The following is a 13,754-nucleotide window of genomic DNA, read 5'->3' as shown; positions in this document are numbered from 1 at the left end:
ACTCAAGGTGTGGCCTGACCATTGCCTTATACAAGGGAATAATCACCTCCTTATCCCTGCTGGAAAAATTTCTGTATATCATTGACAATACTCCATGAGCTACTCTTACAGCCCGTCTGCACTGCTCAGAGAACTTCATATCTGCCTGCACAACCACCCCCAAGTCCCTTTCATTCTCTACCACTGTCAGTGTAGTACCACAGAGTTGATACGTTGCTCTGGGGTTGCTGTTTCCCATGTGTAGTACTTTACATTTGTCGATGTTAAACTTCATTTGCCACCTCTCAGCCCATCTGCTCAACCTTTCCAGATGCTGTTGCAGCAGCATAGTGTCAGTAGTGTCCTTGACAACCCTGCCAACCTTTGTATCATCTGCAAACTTGGACATTAAGCTTGATATACCATCATCAATATCATTTATAAATACAGAAAACAATAATGGACCCAACACTGAGCCCTGAGGGACTCCACTAATAACATTAGTCCACGATGAGCAGTGTCCATTGATTACCACTCTCTGTCTTCTCCCACTCAACCACCCCTTTATCCATAGCAGCAATTTGCCTCCAATGTCACACTGCTCCAATTTGTGTAGCAGTCTTCCATGTGCAACAGTATCAAAAGCCTTTCTAAGATCCAAGTATATAATATCAAAGTTATTCCCTGCATCCAGTTCTTTTGTGACTGCATCATAGTATCCAATCAAGTTGGTCAGGCAAGACTTCCCCTTAACAAAACCATGCTGTATCTGAGCTATAACTGAAGTCTTGTCTAAATGATCCTGCAGTGCTTCTTTAACCAGTGCCTCCATTAATTTTCCTGGAACAGACGTTAAGCTCACAGGTCTATAATTACTTGTGTCAGCCTTTGATCCTCCTTTGTGAATTGGGGTCACATTTGCACATTTCCAGTCTATGGGTACCTCCCCTGAGTCCAAGGAAGCTCTCATAATTATGGCTAAGGGTTTGCTTACTTCCTTTGCTGCCTCCTTTAATATAACTGGATAGATCCCATCCACCCTGGCTGCCTTTCTTGTGTTTATCTTCAACAGTTTCTCCTCCACTTTACTCCCAGTTATTTCAAGATTCTGTAGCTTACTGCTAGAGTTGAATACACCTCTGGCATTCCCCTTGCTGAATAACTCCTCATGTGTGAATGTCGATGCAAAATATTCATTTAGTTTGTTAGCTACCTGAGCAGGATCATCAACAGTTGACCCATCAATATCAAGTGGACCAATCTGATTCATCCCCTTCCTTCTAGAGTTTACATAAGTAAAGAACTCTTTGCTGTTTTTCTTTGCATCCCTTGCCAAGGATTTCTCGTAATCTGCCTTCGCCTGCCTAACCTCCTTTGTAACTTGGTTGCATATCAACTTGTATCTATCATAGGCTTCTGTGTCATGTGTTAATTTCTAAGTATCCCATGCATTTTTCTTCTCTGCCATATGCCTCATTAGTTCATCTGACATCCATTTTGGCCTAAACCTTGAACAATATTTCTTAGTTGGTATGTAAAGCCTAGTAGCTTCCAAGATAAGTTCTTTGAATGCTTCCCATTTTGAATTTGCTGTTGGTAACATCATCAGTTGGTCCCACTGTATAGAATTTAAATACTGTCTCAGTCCATCGTAGTCGCCTTTACGGAAGCAATAACCCTTCCCTTTACCCCTAATGGTAGTTACCTCTTTGAGTAAATCCCACTTCAGCACACTGTGATCACTGCCACCTAGTGGTTCATTTATCTGCAGATTCTTAATGCATGAAGAATCACTGCTGATAATCAAATCAAGAGTATTACTCCCTCTAGTTGCCTCCCGAACATGCCGATGTAGAAAACAATCATCCAATAAATCCACAAAAGCCCTGCCAGTGTGTGAGTAACCAGCCCCCAAATTCCGGTCAATATCTGGGAAATTAAAATCTCCCATTATAAGACTCTCTGATTTACTGGCCCACTCTATTTCCCTGTACAGTTTCTTATTATACTCATCAGAGTCAGAGTTAGCACACTCCTACTCTCAATTTTGATCTCCCAATGCATATGTCACACCAAACTGACTCGACACTGCACTGTCCAGTGATGTCGACTGGCTTCACTTCCTTGGATTTTATGTATTTCTTAACTAATAGCATAACCCCTCCTCCCTTCCTATCCTGTCTGTACTCATTGTACTCCCCAAATTCCAGTTCTGCATTCCTTATATCTGTGTGACACCACGTCTCTGATATCCCAACAATATCTGCCTTTGATGTTTTGAGCAATGCCTCAAATTCATCAAATTTATTTACTGAACTCCTAGCATTGGTGTACACGCAAGTATACCTGCACCTGTTTCTATTCTTAGCTACCCTAACACAACCCATGTGTTTACTTGTACCGCAATGGCTCCCAGCAGTCTCTGAAATACCATGCATCTTGTTTTTCAGGCTTCTGCTCATTCTAATAGAAGCAGTGCAAGAATCTTTCACCTCTGCCAGTGGCTACTGTCAATCTATTGGTCTTTGTCTCCCCCCAAGCTAGCAGTTTTCCGACCCACCTTACACTGCCTCGATAGCATCAGCAAATATTCTTGCACCCTTTCTATTTAAGTGTATCCCATCCCTGTAGAAGCAATCTCTCCTGTTAACAAGTACAATTCAGGCTGAAAAAAATTCTACCCCTTGAGCCTTGCACAATCTTTCCAGGGCCGAATTGATCGACAAGGCTCTCATCATATACTCCCTCCTATTGTGTCTGGGCAGAATTGCAGACACTTTCAAATTCAACCCTAATTCTCGGCTTTTGTTCAACAGTGACCTGTACTTGTTAAGTAATTCTGCCGGTCTCCTACTCTTAATATTATTAGTGCCAACGTGTACAACTATATCACCTTTTGTGCCCTTAAAAGATGATATTCGCTCTACAACGTCATCAACCTTTGCCCCTGGCAGACATACCCCGGTCCTGTTCCACCTATCTTTTTTACAAAGCATGTTCCCCGTTTCCCTGACAATAGAGTCACTAACTACTACTAGTTCCTTCGGGACTAGCGCATTCTGCCTTGGGGGTTGTCTCTGTGTCACGCGATGCCCAAGTGCAAGCTCTGGCGTTGATGTGGGCAGCTGAGAGCTTGATGGGCCCCTCAATTTAGTTTCTTCGAGGGCATCCACCCTGTCCTTCAAGCTCTCATATAGGCCCACAAGAACATATTTAAGTATTGGTCATTATCTAATCTTTGTAAGTTTTTATTTTTTCCCCTCAATTGATATAGAGAAATACTATTCAGTCATGTTTCCTAGAAATAAAGTGTACAATTAAAAACAGTGACTACACGCACATTCTTTGCCCTTTCGTTGGTACTTTTCATTATTGTTGTTTCTGATAACAATATTACTCCATATGAATTTGTTTGGAGTGGTTGCGCTTTTTATAAATGGAATTCGTTGACGTTCTTTTAAAGTTGATTTTCTTTTTGCTTCTGTCTATTTCCATACTAATTAAAAGTTTAAACGATACTACCTTCATAAAAATTATATCATTAGCCAACCCACACTATAATGTTATTAACTTACGGTTTATTTTACCTACCTATCAAATTATTGCGGTCATGTTGAAAAGGTTCAAAGAGGCCATCTCCAGGGAATTTGTGAAAATCAGAATGATCTGTTACTGTCTGAATTACTACAGAGGTGTCTTCATCAATTTCTGATTTTGCCAAAATCTGGGAACTGATAACATTTGGAAGTTCGTGCTGCTTAGAGTTTCCACTACTGTCATGTTCTGTCTTATCTTCAGTGTTATTATCACTTTGTTTTCCTTCAGAATCACTTTGGTTAGAGCATCGCATTTCAAGCTTTGTCACTAAGATTGCACCCACCTCGTTATTAGTAAGGCCTGAACCAAGAGTTGCAGTAGGAGGAACCACACACGATAAATATCCATTGGCAGAATCTCCAGCCGGAGGTAAGCCTGGTAAATTTCGGAAACCATGCTGATCTCTTTTCTTTAAGTGTCTTTCACTCACAGAGTATGAGTCCCGTGTTGAAGTTTCTTCTGTTATCGATGAAAGTATATATTCATTTATTAATACAGCTTTCTTATCATAATTTTCTATAGCAGAATGATTGTTTTCAGCACTTGAAGAAGTACATGAAGCCATCTTGTATTTCAAACATCCAAAATCTCTGGAGTAGCAATTACATCAGCACTGTATTAAAGAGCACACACGATCGGCTTAGATATGTGAACAGTCTTTCTGGTTGGATAATGTCAAAATTCTAAGCCAATGAAAGAACGGAACAGTTAGTGAGCGCGAAAGCTCTGTATCTTTCCGCTTTGTGTGCGCATGCGTTCTGCTTTGTGCTTGGTTCTCCTGGTCAGTCAGTAGAGGCTTCCAGAGTTCTTGTAAACTACTTCGCTTGTGGCGGTGGAGATTTGAGAAAATTGTTATTTCTGTTAATCATAATGTCTGCCAGTGGAGCCACGCCGAAAAAAGTTAAAAAAGTTGAGGGTTCTGGAGCAGAAGGTGATGAAAGTAGAGATTACGATGCTGAAACACAGAAAGCTTTGGAAGAGATCGATGCCTGTCAGAATGAAATCGACGCGCTCAACGAAAAAGCCAGCGAGGAGATCTTGAAGGTTGAACAGAAATACAACAAGTTAAGGAAGCCATATTTTGAGAAGAGAAATGAGCTTATTAAGAAGATACCAAATTTTTGGGTGACAGCAGTATCCTTTAGCTTACAACTGCTGATATTTTATAATATGTTTCTACTGTTCAGGTTAGTAGCCGTGGTTTTGTTTTCTTTCTTCTCATCTAATCAAGGCCTCATGCAGTTTGCCATGTCAGGTAAAATATATGTCCACATGCTTTGTTCTTTGAGGTGTAGTGTGGTGAATGAACGCTAAGCCTAACTTTTTCGCTTCAAATAAACAAATTTTTAAAATGTTTTTATAACTTTTAGAGGTAAGAATTATTTATTAGTTGGAAACAAATCCAAACTAAACAGGTAAGGAGAAATTATGAGCTGTTATCACGGTTTACTCTGATTATTTTTATCACATAGAGTATTAGTTGAATAATTTACTGTTATGAAATTAACCCTAATTTTGTCATTTGTTCTGGCATAATGGTTTATTTAGAATTATTACTAAGCATAACATTTTTGTTCATCTTTTCAGTGTATTGCATATTTTTCGTTGTATAACTAGATAAGCGAAAACATGAAGACTGAAAAAAGTTTTGGGCTGCAGAAAAAGATGTGGTAGGTTCTATCCACATCAACAATACTAATTTCATTAGTCGGGCGATATCGTAGAATCTCTTTATAACAGATTCGGTTTATACAAAGCATATATCGTTTTCCTGCTGATGGTTAGGCCTTACAATGCAATTCATTTATTACAAAATTCGGTTAATATATTTCAATTACCCCAGGGGTTCACATCTAGTGAGTATGGGCTTGGCACACACCCAGGGTCCTGAGCTGGATATCGTCATTCTTCTCTTTCTTGGTGATTTCCTTCTACTGCTCTCTCTCTCTTGGGGTAATTCAGAATTTTTTTTTGTCTGGTGCAGCATAAGCCTCAGGCTTCCTTGCACCATATGGCTAATAATTATGTCTGTTTTTTTCCATGTATGGTTAATGTTAAAAGATGTCCCAGCGAAATGTTCAAGTTGGCATTTTTGGAAGACCTTGAAAATTTAGGTTATTAATTAACGAGATTCTACTGTACTTTTGTTATGGCATAAATGAAAAACTGCACTGGTATTAATATTAAAGGAAAAAAGCCTGACTTTTTTTTTTTTTTTTTTTAGAAATGTAACATAAATGTGTATGTATTTATTTACATTATCGTATTTAATACATCGGTTATATATTAAAATTAATAGGTTGTAGAGAGTAACAAAAAGAAAAAACATAAAAAGACAAGCATCAGTGGCCACATATAAATAACATATTAATGTCTGAAATTTGTACGTATGTTAGTCTTACAGTCTGGTACTCCTTCCAATTGATTGTTGTGATTAGCAGTGATTGATATGGTTAGGCTTATTAGGGTGTTTAACCCCCCCCCCCCGGCTACTGTTTTAAAACCATTTTCTGATTTTAAAAGTGGCAAGGGGAGGGGATAAACACCAAGTCAGTGGTTCCCAAACTACTGAGATCTATGGACCCCTTCAAAAATCAAAAGAAGTTTGTGGACCCCTATATATAACATATATATATGTGGTCGGCCAACGTTTTGCGGACACCCTGGAACTGGTTGATGGACCCCAGTTTAGGAAACACTACCCTAAGTGGTTGACATGCCTAACCATAGCCGGTTAGGTATGTCATTCACTGCTACTTGCAACAGGGGCACCAGATTGTAAAGACTAACTGTTTTTTAAAATATGCCAATTGATTAAAATTTAGCAGTGCCACTGAAGATAGCACCTTGTCCTAATTATGTGAAATATCATAAAAAAATAACTACAGCAGTGGACCAAGAAAAATAAAATACTGACCATTCTGCCCATCTTAATGGAGGACCATAAGGTCAATAAATGTCAGAGAATCACAGCATTTTGAACACTAGACAAATATATGCATCATCAAATAGATACCATTCGATCCACAAATGCAATGGATTTGAATAATTGTGGCCCTTAGGCAGCTAAAAATTATAATAGAATAGATTAAAGCATTCACAAGGCAACACCAAACCACCGACAGTCACTGTTAAAATAGAATATATCCTGGAAAATTAGTGAAGAAAAGGAGGAATTACCTCTATGATGACTTGTAGAACATTTCTGTGCTGATACTCTCCGTTGAATTAACTGTGCAATGTATAAATATAGTGCAAGCACATCAGAAATACAACGCTATATCTGAATAAATCGGAATATTAGTAAAACAGCATTCTTTTAGGTTATATCTCATATTGTGAATACCTTCACAACGAGTTGATATTGCACTACTTCCAATAAGTAATGCTTCACCTAAGGAGAAGACTAATGTTACTTATTCTCAGATGGATACCACCACCCAGATGGCACCGTTTCAGGGCCATGTGGCCTTTCTTCGGTGGCTGGGTAGGTACCCGAGTGATGCAATGATGGCAAAACAGTTATGAAGTATAAATCCACAATATGAGAGGTGCCTGATGGTGTATCTTGTATTTAGACTAAAGTGTTTAGGGCATAAGCCTCAAGCTACGGAGGAGTCTAGACTATGTATAAATATAGTGCAAGCACATCAGAAATACATAGCTATATCAGAATATTAGTAAAATGGCATCGTTTTAACTTTGCAAATAATTTACATGAATTCCTCACACTTGTAGGCAAATTCAATGATCCAATGCACCACGGAATTGGAGGCCCGCAGACGCCAAACCCATCCCCAAAATACATTGAATTACCAACCAATTGAATACCTAGATTTGCGAAATTGATGACTAGCCTTGGAATTATACTGTGTTGATATATAAAGTTACAACAATTCAGTGAATCAGTGATTGTCAAATGGATATTTTTGTAATACATCTGAATGGGTTGGTCACTGTTAAAGGTTATAGAGTCTTCCAAATTTACAATGAGTCAGCTTGGTATTACACTGCTTCAGTAAATAAAATTAACACTGTTTGAGGGAATCTCTTAGGAGATCTTCATTAGTGTCATTTTGCCTCGCAGCATTTCTCAATGAGAAGATGCATAACATTGACTGGGGGGTGAGTTAAGAAACCGTTAGTAATTCTCATTCAGAGAATGTCTCCACTTTAAAGGAAGCATTTTCTTTATCTCTTTGCTAATTGGTTTTGGTAAAAATAATGCAAGGGTGGACAAACTTAACACTGAGTGGCCTATAAGGTAGTCTCTGAAGGTTTGAGATGCACAAAGGTTTGGGGTCCACGGGCCTCCGATTCCGTGGTGCATTAGATCATTGAATTTGTCAACAAGTGTGAGGAATTTGTGTAAATTATTTGGATTGTTAATTCAACAATGGAAAGTATTAGCACAGAGGTGTTTTACAAGACATCATAAAGGTAATTCCTCCTTTTCTTAACTAATTGATATGCCATTGTAGCTCTGTCATCTATTAAATACTGAAAAATTAGTCCATAGATGGCATTATGAGCGCTGCATTAGCATATCATCTCACTACTAACCACGTAAAATAGATTGAAAACTTAACTAAATATAATAGGAAGAATATTAATACTGCAAACAGTGGCTGCAAGAATATTTGCATACTGTTTCTTTATTTTTCCAATTTTGAAAGGAATATGCTGATTTAAGATGATTCAGTTTGGAAAGCTCATACCTTGTACTATTTTAGGTACAAATTAGAAAACAAATATTCTTCCATGGCCATAAATAATTCCAAAATAATGATCATCCTCAAAGTAATCCATTAGATGAAGCCAAATGATGCTGTAATTAAGCAGCTCTTAATTCTGGGAAAATCAAAGGATTTACAACACTTAACATGGGAAGAAAGACTTGCTGTTCAAAGTGAGAACAAATATTATTGTTAAGATAATCTTCGCCAGGAAGCCTTTACTGTCTATACTCTATTTTACACTTCTCCTTTCCAAATATTGTCATTATGTCAAGTATACTCTCAGACATAAGCACTAGCAACAATATTGGTTAGGACAGCGTTTCCCAAACTGTTCCATGAGATGTGAACAAGTGTTGTGTAAAAATTGTAATTGATAAAATAAATAAATTTTGCATATTTGTAGCATACACCACGTTTGTATCGTTATAAATCTTAACATTATTATTATTTTATTTATTTTTTTTTTTTTCGGTTATTAATATACTGGCATAGACTAATAATCTATGCCAGTATATTATACTGGCATAGATTATTAGTCTATGCCAGTATATTTATTTTGGCAGGCTTTTGCATAAAGGTGTATGCGTAGAAGTAATGACATCTACGAAAAAGTAGCAACGTAGTTATCTAATGTGCAATTCGTGTGCGATTTAGCCTGGCATAGATGGGTTGAAGGGGAGGGAGAAGCAAACCGTTATCATAACTAAACTCACTTCCTTGTATAATTTATTTATTTATTTTTTTTCATAATTATCAGTATTTCGAAATATTATTATTAAAATAAATTACCATGGATTTGTGGTTGAAAAACGCAACTTTAAAACGAGAAGCAACTACGTCTAGTATTGCAACTGTGGTCGATGAAATGAACACAATATTATCGCACTTCAAAGTGAGGATGAACAGTTGCAGCCGTTTGTTCTCCTAAAATCAGAAGTGAAAAAACAGGAACCAACTAATAAAAGACCAAAACAAAAGTATGATGACAGTTATTTGAATTTCTTTACATGTGTTCTTTTTTAAAGTTGCTCCTGATGCACAGTGCATCGTATGTAATAAAATATTAGCAAACAGTTCTTTGGCTCCTGCTAAATTTGTGTTTTGTGCATTCCGTAAATATATTGAATTGAAAAGCGTTCCGTGGCTAAAAAAGTTTGAGAAGAGCTGGGTCAGGAAATGAGACCTGGATGTCAATTTTCAATGTGCTTATATTGAGTAAGGTAAACGTGTGAATAACTTTATAAATATGTTAATTATATATATATACCTTTTCTTTTAACAATAATATATTAATGCATTTATTTTAAAAGAAAATTAACATCAGTTGTAATTAATATACGTATACTTTAGAGACAAATTTTGCTTCTTTTTTAACAAAATTAGAAGTTAACTGTCCTGACAATTCTTCACCCCTGGGAGTCTTTTACTTTAGCTGTTGTCGCCTCCGTAGCCAGGTGGGCAGGAGCAGCGGTGCGTATCACATGCTTCTTGATTAGACCAGGGTTCAAGCCTGTGCCCACCAAATACGGAGGATGCGGAAAGGTCAGGGAGTGACCACCGCATATCCCCGGAGCAATATGGCGTTAGTTGCTAATGCTCCTAAAAACCAAATAACAAACAAACAAACTAGCTGTCTTGGGAGGGGGGGTGCAAATAAAGAATATCAAATGTGACATGGTCACATTTGATATTCTTTATTTGTATGTTAGTGTTCATAACATGGACCTGTTATGAACACTAATGTACATTCACATTGCAGCATCATATCACGAATGCCATTGGTTAACTGTCTGCGTCAGCATTTTGGTAGGGTGATAAATTAGCATTGTAATTTAATGTTCCTTCACTGAGATATTACCAATTTCAGTAAATGTTCCAGCTTCACAAAAAAAAAAAAAAAAAAAATTAGCTTTAGTGTGGAAGATAAATTTAATACCTAAATTTGCAAAATATGACTAGCCTTGGAATTATACTGTGTTGGTATATTACAGTTCAGTGAATCAGTGATTGTCAAAAGGCTGTGTTATGATATTTTTACAACACACCTGAATGTGTTGGTCATTGTTAAAGGTTATAGAGCCTTCCAAATTTAAGATGAGTCAGCTTAGTATTGTACTGCTTCAATAAATAAAATTAGCTTGGTTTGAGGGAATCTCATAAGAGATCTTAGTTACTGTCATCTTTAGATATTTGCCTTTCAGCATTTCTCAATAAGATGCATAACATTGAGTGGGGGGGGGAGAGTTAAGAAACCCTTGCTCAATTCTCATTCAGAGAACATCTCCATTTTAAAGGAAGCATTTTCTTTATCTCTTTGCTAATTGGTATTGGTAAAAATAATGCAAGGAACCAAGCTTATACAGCAGGGGTGGGCAAACTTAACTCTGAGGGACCCATAAGATAGTCTCTGAAGGCTTGAGATGCACAAGATAATTTTCGAACATTTGCGAGATGTAAGCATTCAAAGTGCATAGGTGACTTTTAATAAATAAATTTTATGTGGGCAGTAAAAGTTAACTCTTCAGATCAAGCCATTTGAAATTAATATGCCTTATTTATGAATATACAGTAAAAATATACTATTTTATAACTCATCATGAAATGACAGAAAATACAGTCAAGAAAAGAAATATTATGATTAATTTCATATTTTAGGATCTGTTTAAAAAGTAGATTAACAGATGTTTTGGAAGCTAAACTGACTTCCCCAATAGTAAAAAAAGGGCACAGTGCTTTTCTAGTCGTTTTTGTAGCTGAAAATCTGGTATTAAAATCATTAGATGTTCATTGGTACCCCTGGTTTGTTTTTTTTATATATATATATATATATATATATATATAATTGACTGTTGATCAAAGTATTATTTTGAAGACAAATTTGCTCGGTACATTATTTCCCTGGGAGCCTCAGTTTGGCCGCATTAGCTAAAAAAAATTACGCATTTAATTTGCCTATTCTTCTAATAAGAAAAAAATATATATTTTTGCCGATAGAGCAAAAACTGATGGTTCCAAACAAATTGCAGAATTAAGTTTCTCTCTACAGAAATTTCAGTAACTTAATGAGCAATCAATTTCAACTATAAAATAATACACATGCTATCAAAAAAAAGTTGATGATCTAGATCTCTTATAACTATGAGAAAGAAGATGAAGCATAAATGGTAGTTTGTTTGTGCTGACAGCGTTTTATGATTATTGAATTAGTGATGACTTTTTAATTGCTTTTTTTTTTTATTTTGCACCAACTTTTGCATTATAATTAAATTTATTATGTTCATCTTAGCTTTTCGATGATCATTCTGCAACAACTAAGACAATCTTAATGATTTTGACAAAAAATTCTCAATGTGCCTATTGCTCGGGTTTTTTAAAATTTTGTTATAATGTACTTTTTACAGGGAAAAAAATATAATCTCTGTATGAAAATCATAGTTTTGATAACAGTCATCTCCTTGCAGAAATTTACTATTTTAAAATAGGTAAACTACTTAAAAACATAATTACATAAACACTGCCGACCAATAAATCTAATATTAACAAAATTGTCAAGCTTATTAAATTTTTTAAGTTTTTTTATGAATGCAAACACAAAACACCTTGTTCTCAAAAAACAGAATAGGCTGACTTACACCACTATTTATCTCAACCCTCCATATGAGAGTATATGCAGTTCTCGCTTTACGGGGTTTTTTTTTTTTTTCCCCAAGTATCAACAAAATCAAAAATATGAACATTAATTGCGAAAAAATAAATGTTAAACATTCATAAATACCGCATTCTAAACCACGTGCATATCTATACAATACAGTGTACCCCACTTTACGATATTAATTAGTTCCAGAGACACCATTGTATCGTTAAAATATCGTAATGTGAACCTAATAACACATTGTTTTTTGGTAATTAATTTCAAGATCTCGGAAGTTGTAATTTTCGCTGTATAACTAAGCTATTTATCTCTCTAAAATGTCATTTTGTGAGGCCATATAAAAGGTCATGAGCGTGGTTCGTAAATTGTATTAGTTACGAATTCAAATAATTTAAATGCACTACACTTTCATCATTATCCTATGTTCCGTTATAAGAATCAATTTTAGAAAAATATTGCCTTTGTGATATTTTTCTAAAGCACATTCTGGAGGTCACAACCTTTTTTTTTTTTTTTTTTAATGAAAACCCCAAACACGAAAGGTATCAAAACCTATAGTACTTAGTACCGTACATGGGTTGAAGGAGAAGTGTGGGGATAGGGGGGTGCTGGCAACTTTGCTCTAGAGACTAAACATGGGTTTCACCACTTCAAGCCTCCAATAAGCAAAGTGGTGGTATTTCACTGCTTGATGAAAGTCATCTACCACCTGCATAAAACAATTTGCACTTTCCAGTTTATTGGGCTTTTCTGTTACTGCACGCAATTATAAACGAGTAGTAAACTCGATCTTCTTGCATTTGCGAAAATACCGATAGCTGGAATTGTGTGGTTTTTTTACATTATTATGGCGAAATGTGTTTCCCCTTTACTGAAATCTTCAATCGTATAAAAAACATAAATAATTTTTTCAGAATCTTCGCTTCATTCCTTTTATTTTAAGCTCCGTAAACTTGTTACTCCACGCGAATCGTGTTAGTTGCAGTTTGTGTGTGCCGTTAAAAAATGCTTATGCATGCAATTGTGAAATTTATAATTAAAAGAGATTATCTTGGAAACAAATGCCTCTTGAAACATTTCTGAAGAAGACGACTCCTTGTGCAACAAACCAATAAGTGCCGAGCCAATAATGAGTATGCATTTAGTCGATGATGATGAAGAATAAACATTCTCTAATGTTTGTAAGTCATAAATAATTTCTCTGTTATTGTAATTTGCTTGATTTTACAGACTACATTTTCATTTCTTTCGATAAATCAATAATAGCTAACTAATTTCGTTATTGAGAACGTAGCCCCTATTTTTAACCATATGTCTATGGGAAATAAATTCCCGCTTTACGAGCGCACTAGGAACAAATTAACTCGTAAAGTCAAGAATACCTGTATATCAAAGATCCTGAGTACAATAAAGTACCAAAACCTTTTCTTGAAAATGTTTATGGTGCGGTCATGCAACAGGTAAACATTACATTGTGCAGGGGTGGGAAAAAGAGGGAGTAATTTTTAATAGAGAAATAATATAAAATACTATTTGTACCCAATGTACAACTAGTATTTATATTACTATTTACGCCATAATCAGAAAGATTATGGCATAACTAGTTTAATCTAGATCCTTCAGTCTTCACCATTGTTGTTTAGCGGTGATATAATTCTACAGCAGTCACCTGTGATATATGCATGTCTCTATTTGCAGGTGGTTCCCGGTCTCTGTATTCAGCAGTTTTGTGCATTTGCAGCCCCATGAAGAGTGAAATGTGCCTCATCAGACCACAAGATCATTTG

At 36.0% G+C, this 13,754-nt stretch overlaps 2 protein-coding genes across 2 annotated transcripts in view; one reads left to right on the top strand and one right to left on the bottom strand.

Annotated features, from left to right (window-relative positions):
• Positions 1-4,141, bottom strand: part of LOC150076221 (uncharacterized) — a 153,418-nt gene extending 149,277 nt beyond the window's left edge. Inside the window, exon 1 of the mRNA XM_090387289.1 lies at positions 3,571-4,141. Within this exon, the coding sequence (XP_090243415.1) occupies positions 3,571-4,141 (571 nt within the window). The remainder of the gene's footprint in view (positions 1-3,570) is intronic.
• Positions 4,142-4,352: 211 nt separating this feature from the next.
• LOC150076220 (protein SET-like) overlaps positions 4,353-13,754 on the top strand; it is a 92,029-nt gene continuing 82,627 nt past the window's right edge. The window contains exon 1 of the mRNA XM_090387768.1: positions 4,353-4,710. Within this exon, the coding sequence (XP_090243894.1) occupies positions 4,447-4,710 (264 nt within the window). The 5' untranslated portion in view covers positions 4,353-4,446. The remainder of the gene's footprint in view (positions 4,711-13,754) is intronic.

The sequence above is a fragment of the Mastigoproctus giganteus genome, chromosome 13, assembly GCF_048544385.1.
Source record: "Mastigoproctus giganteus isolate SK-2022 chromosome 13, ASM4854438v1, whole genome shotgun sequence".
Classification (NCBI taxonomy): Eukaryota; Metazoa; Arthropoda; class Arachnida; order Uropygi; family Thelyphonidae; genus Mastigoproctus; species Mastigoproctus giganteus.
The sequence above is the reverse complement of the archived record's forward strand: the minus strand, read 5'-3'. Positions and strand labels throughout refer to the sequence as shown.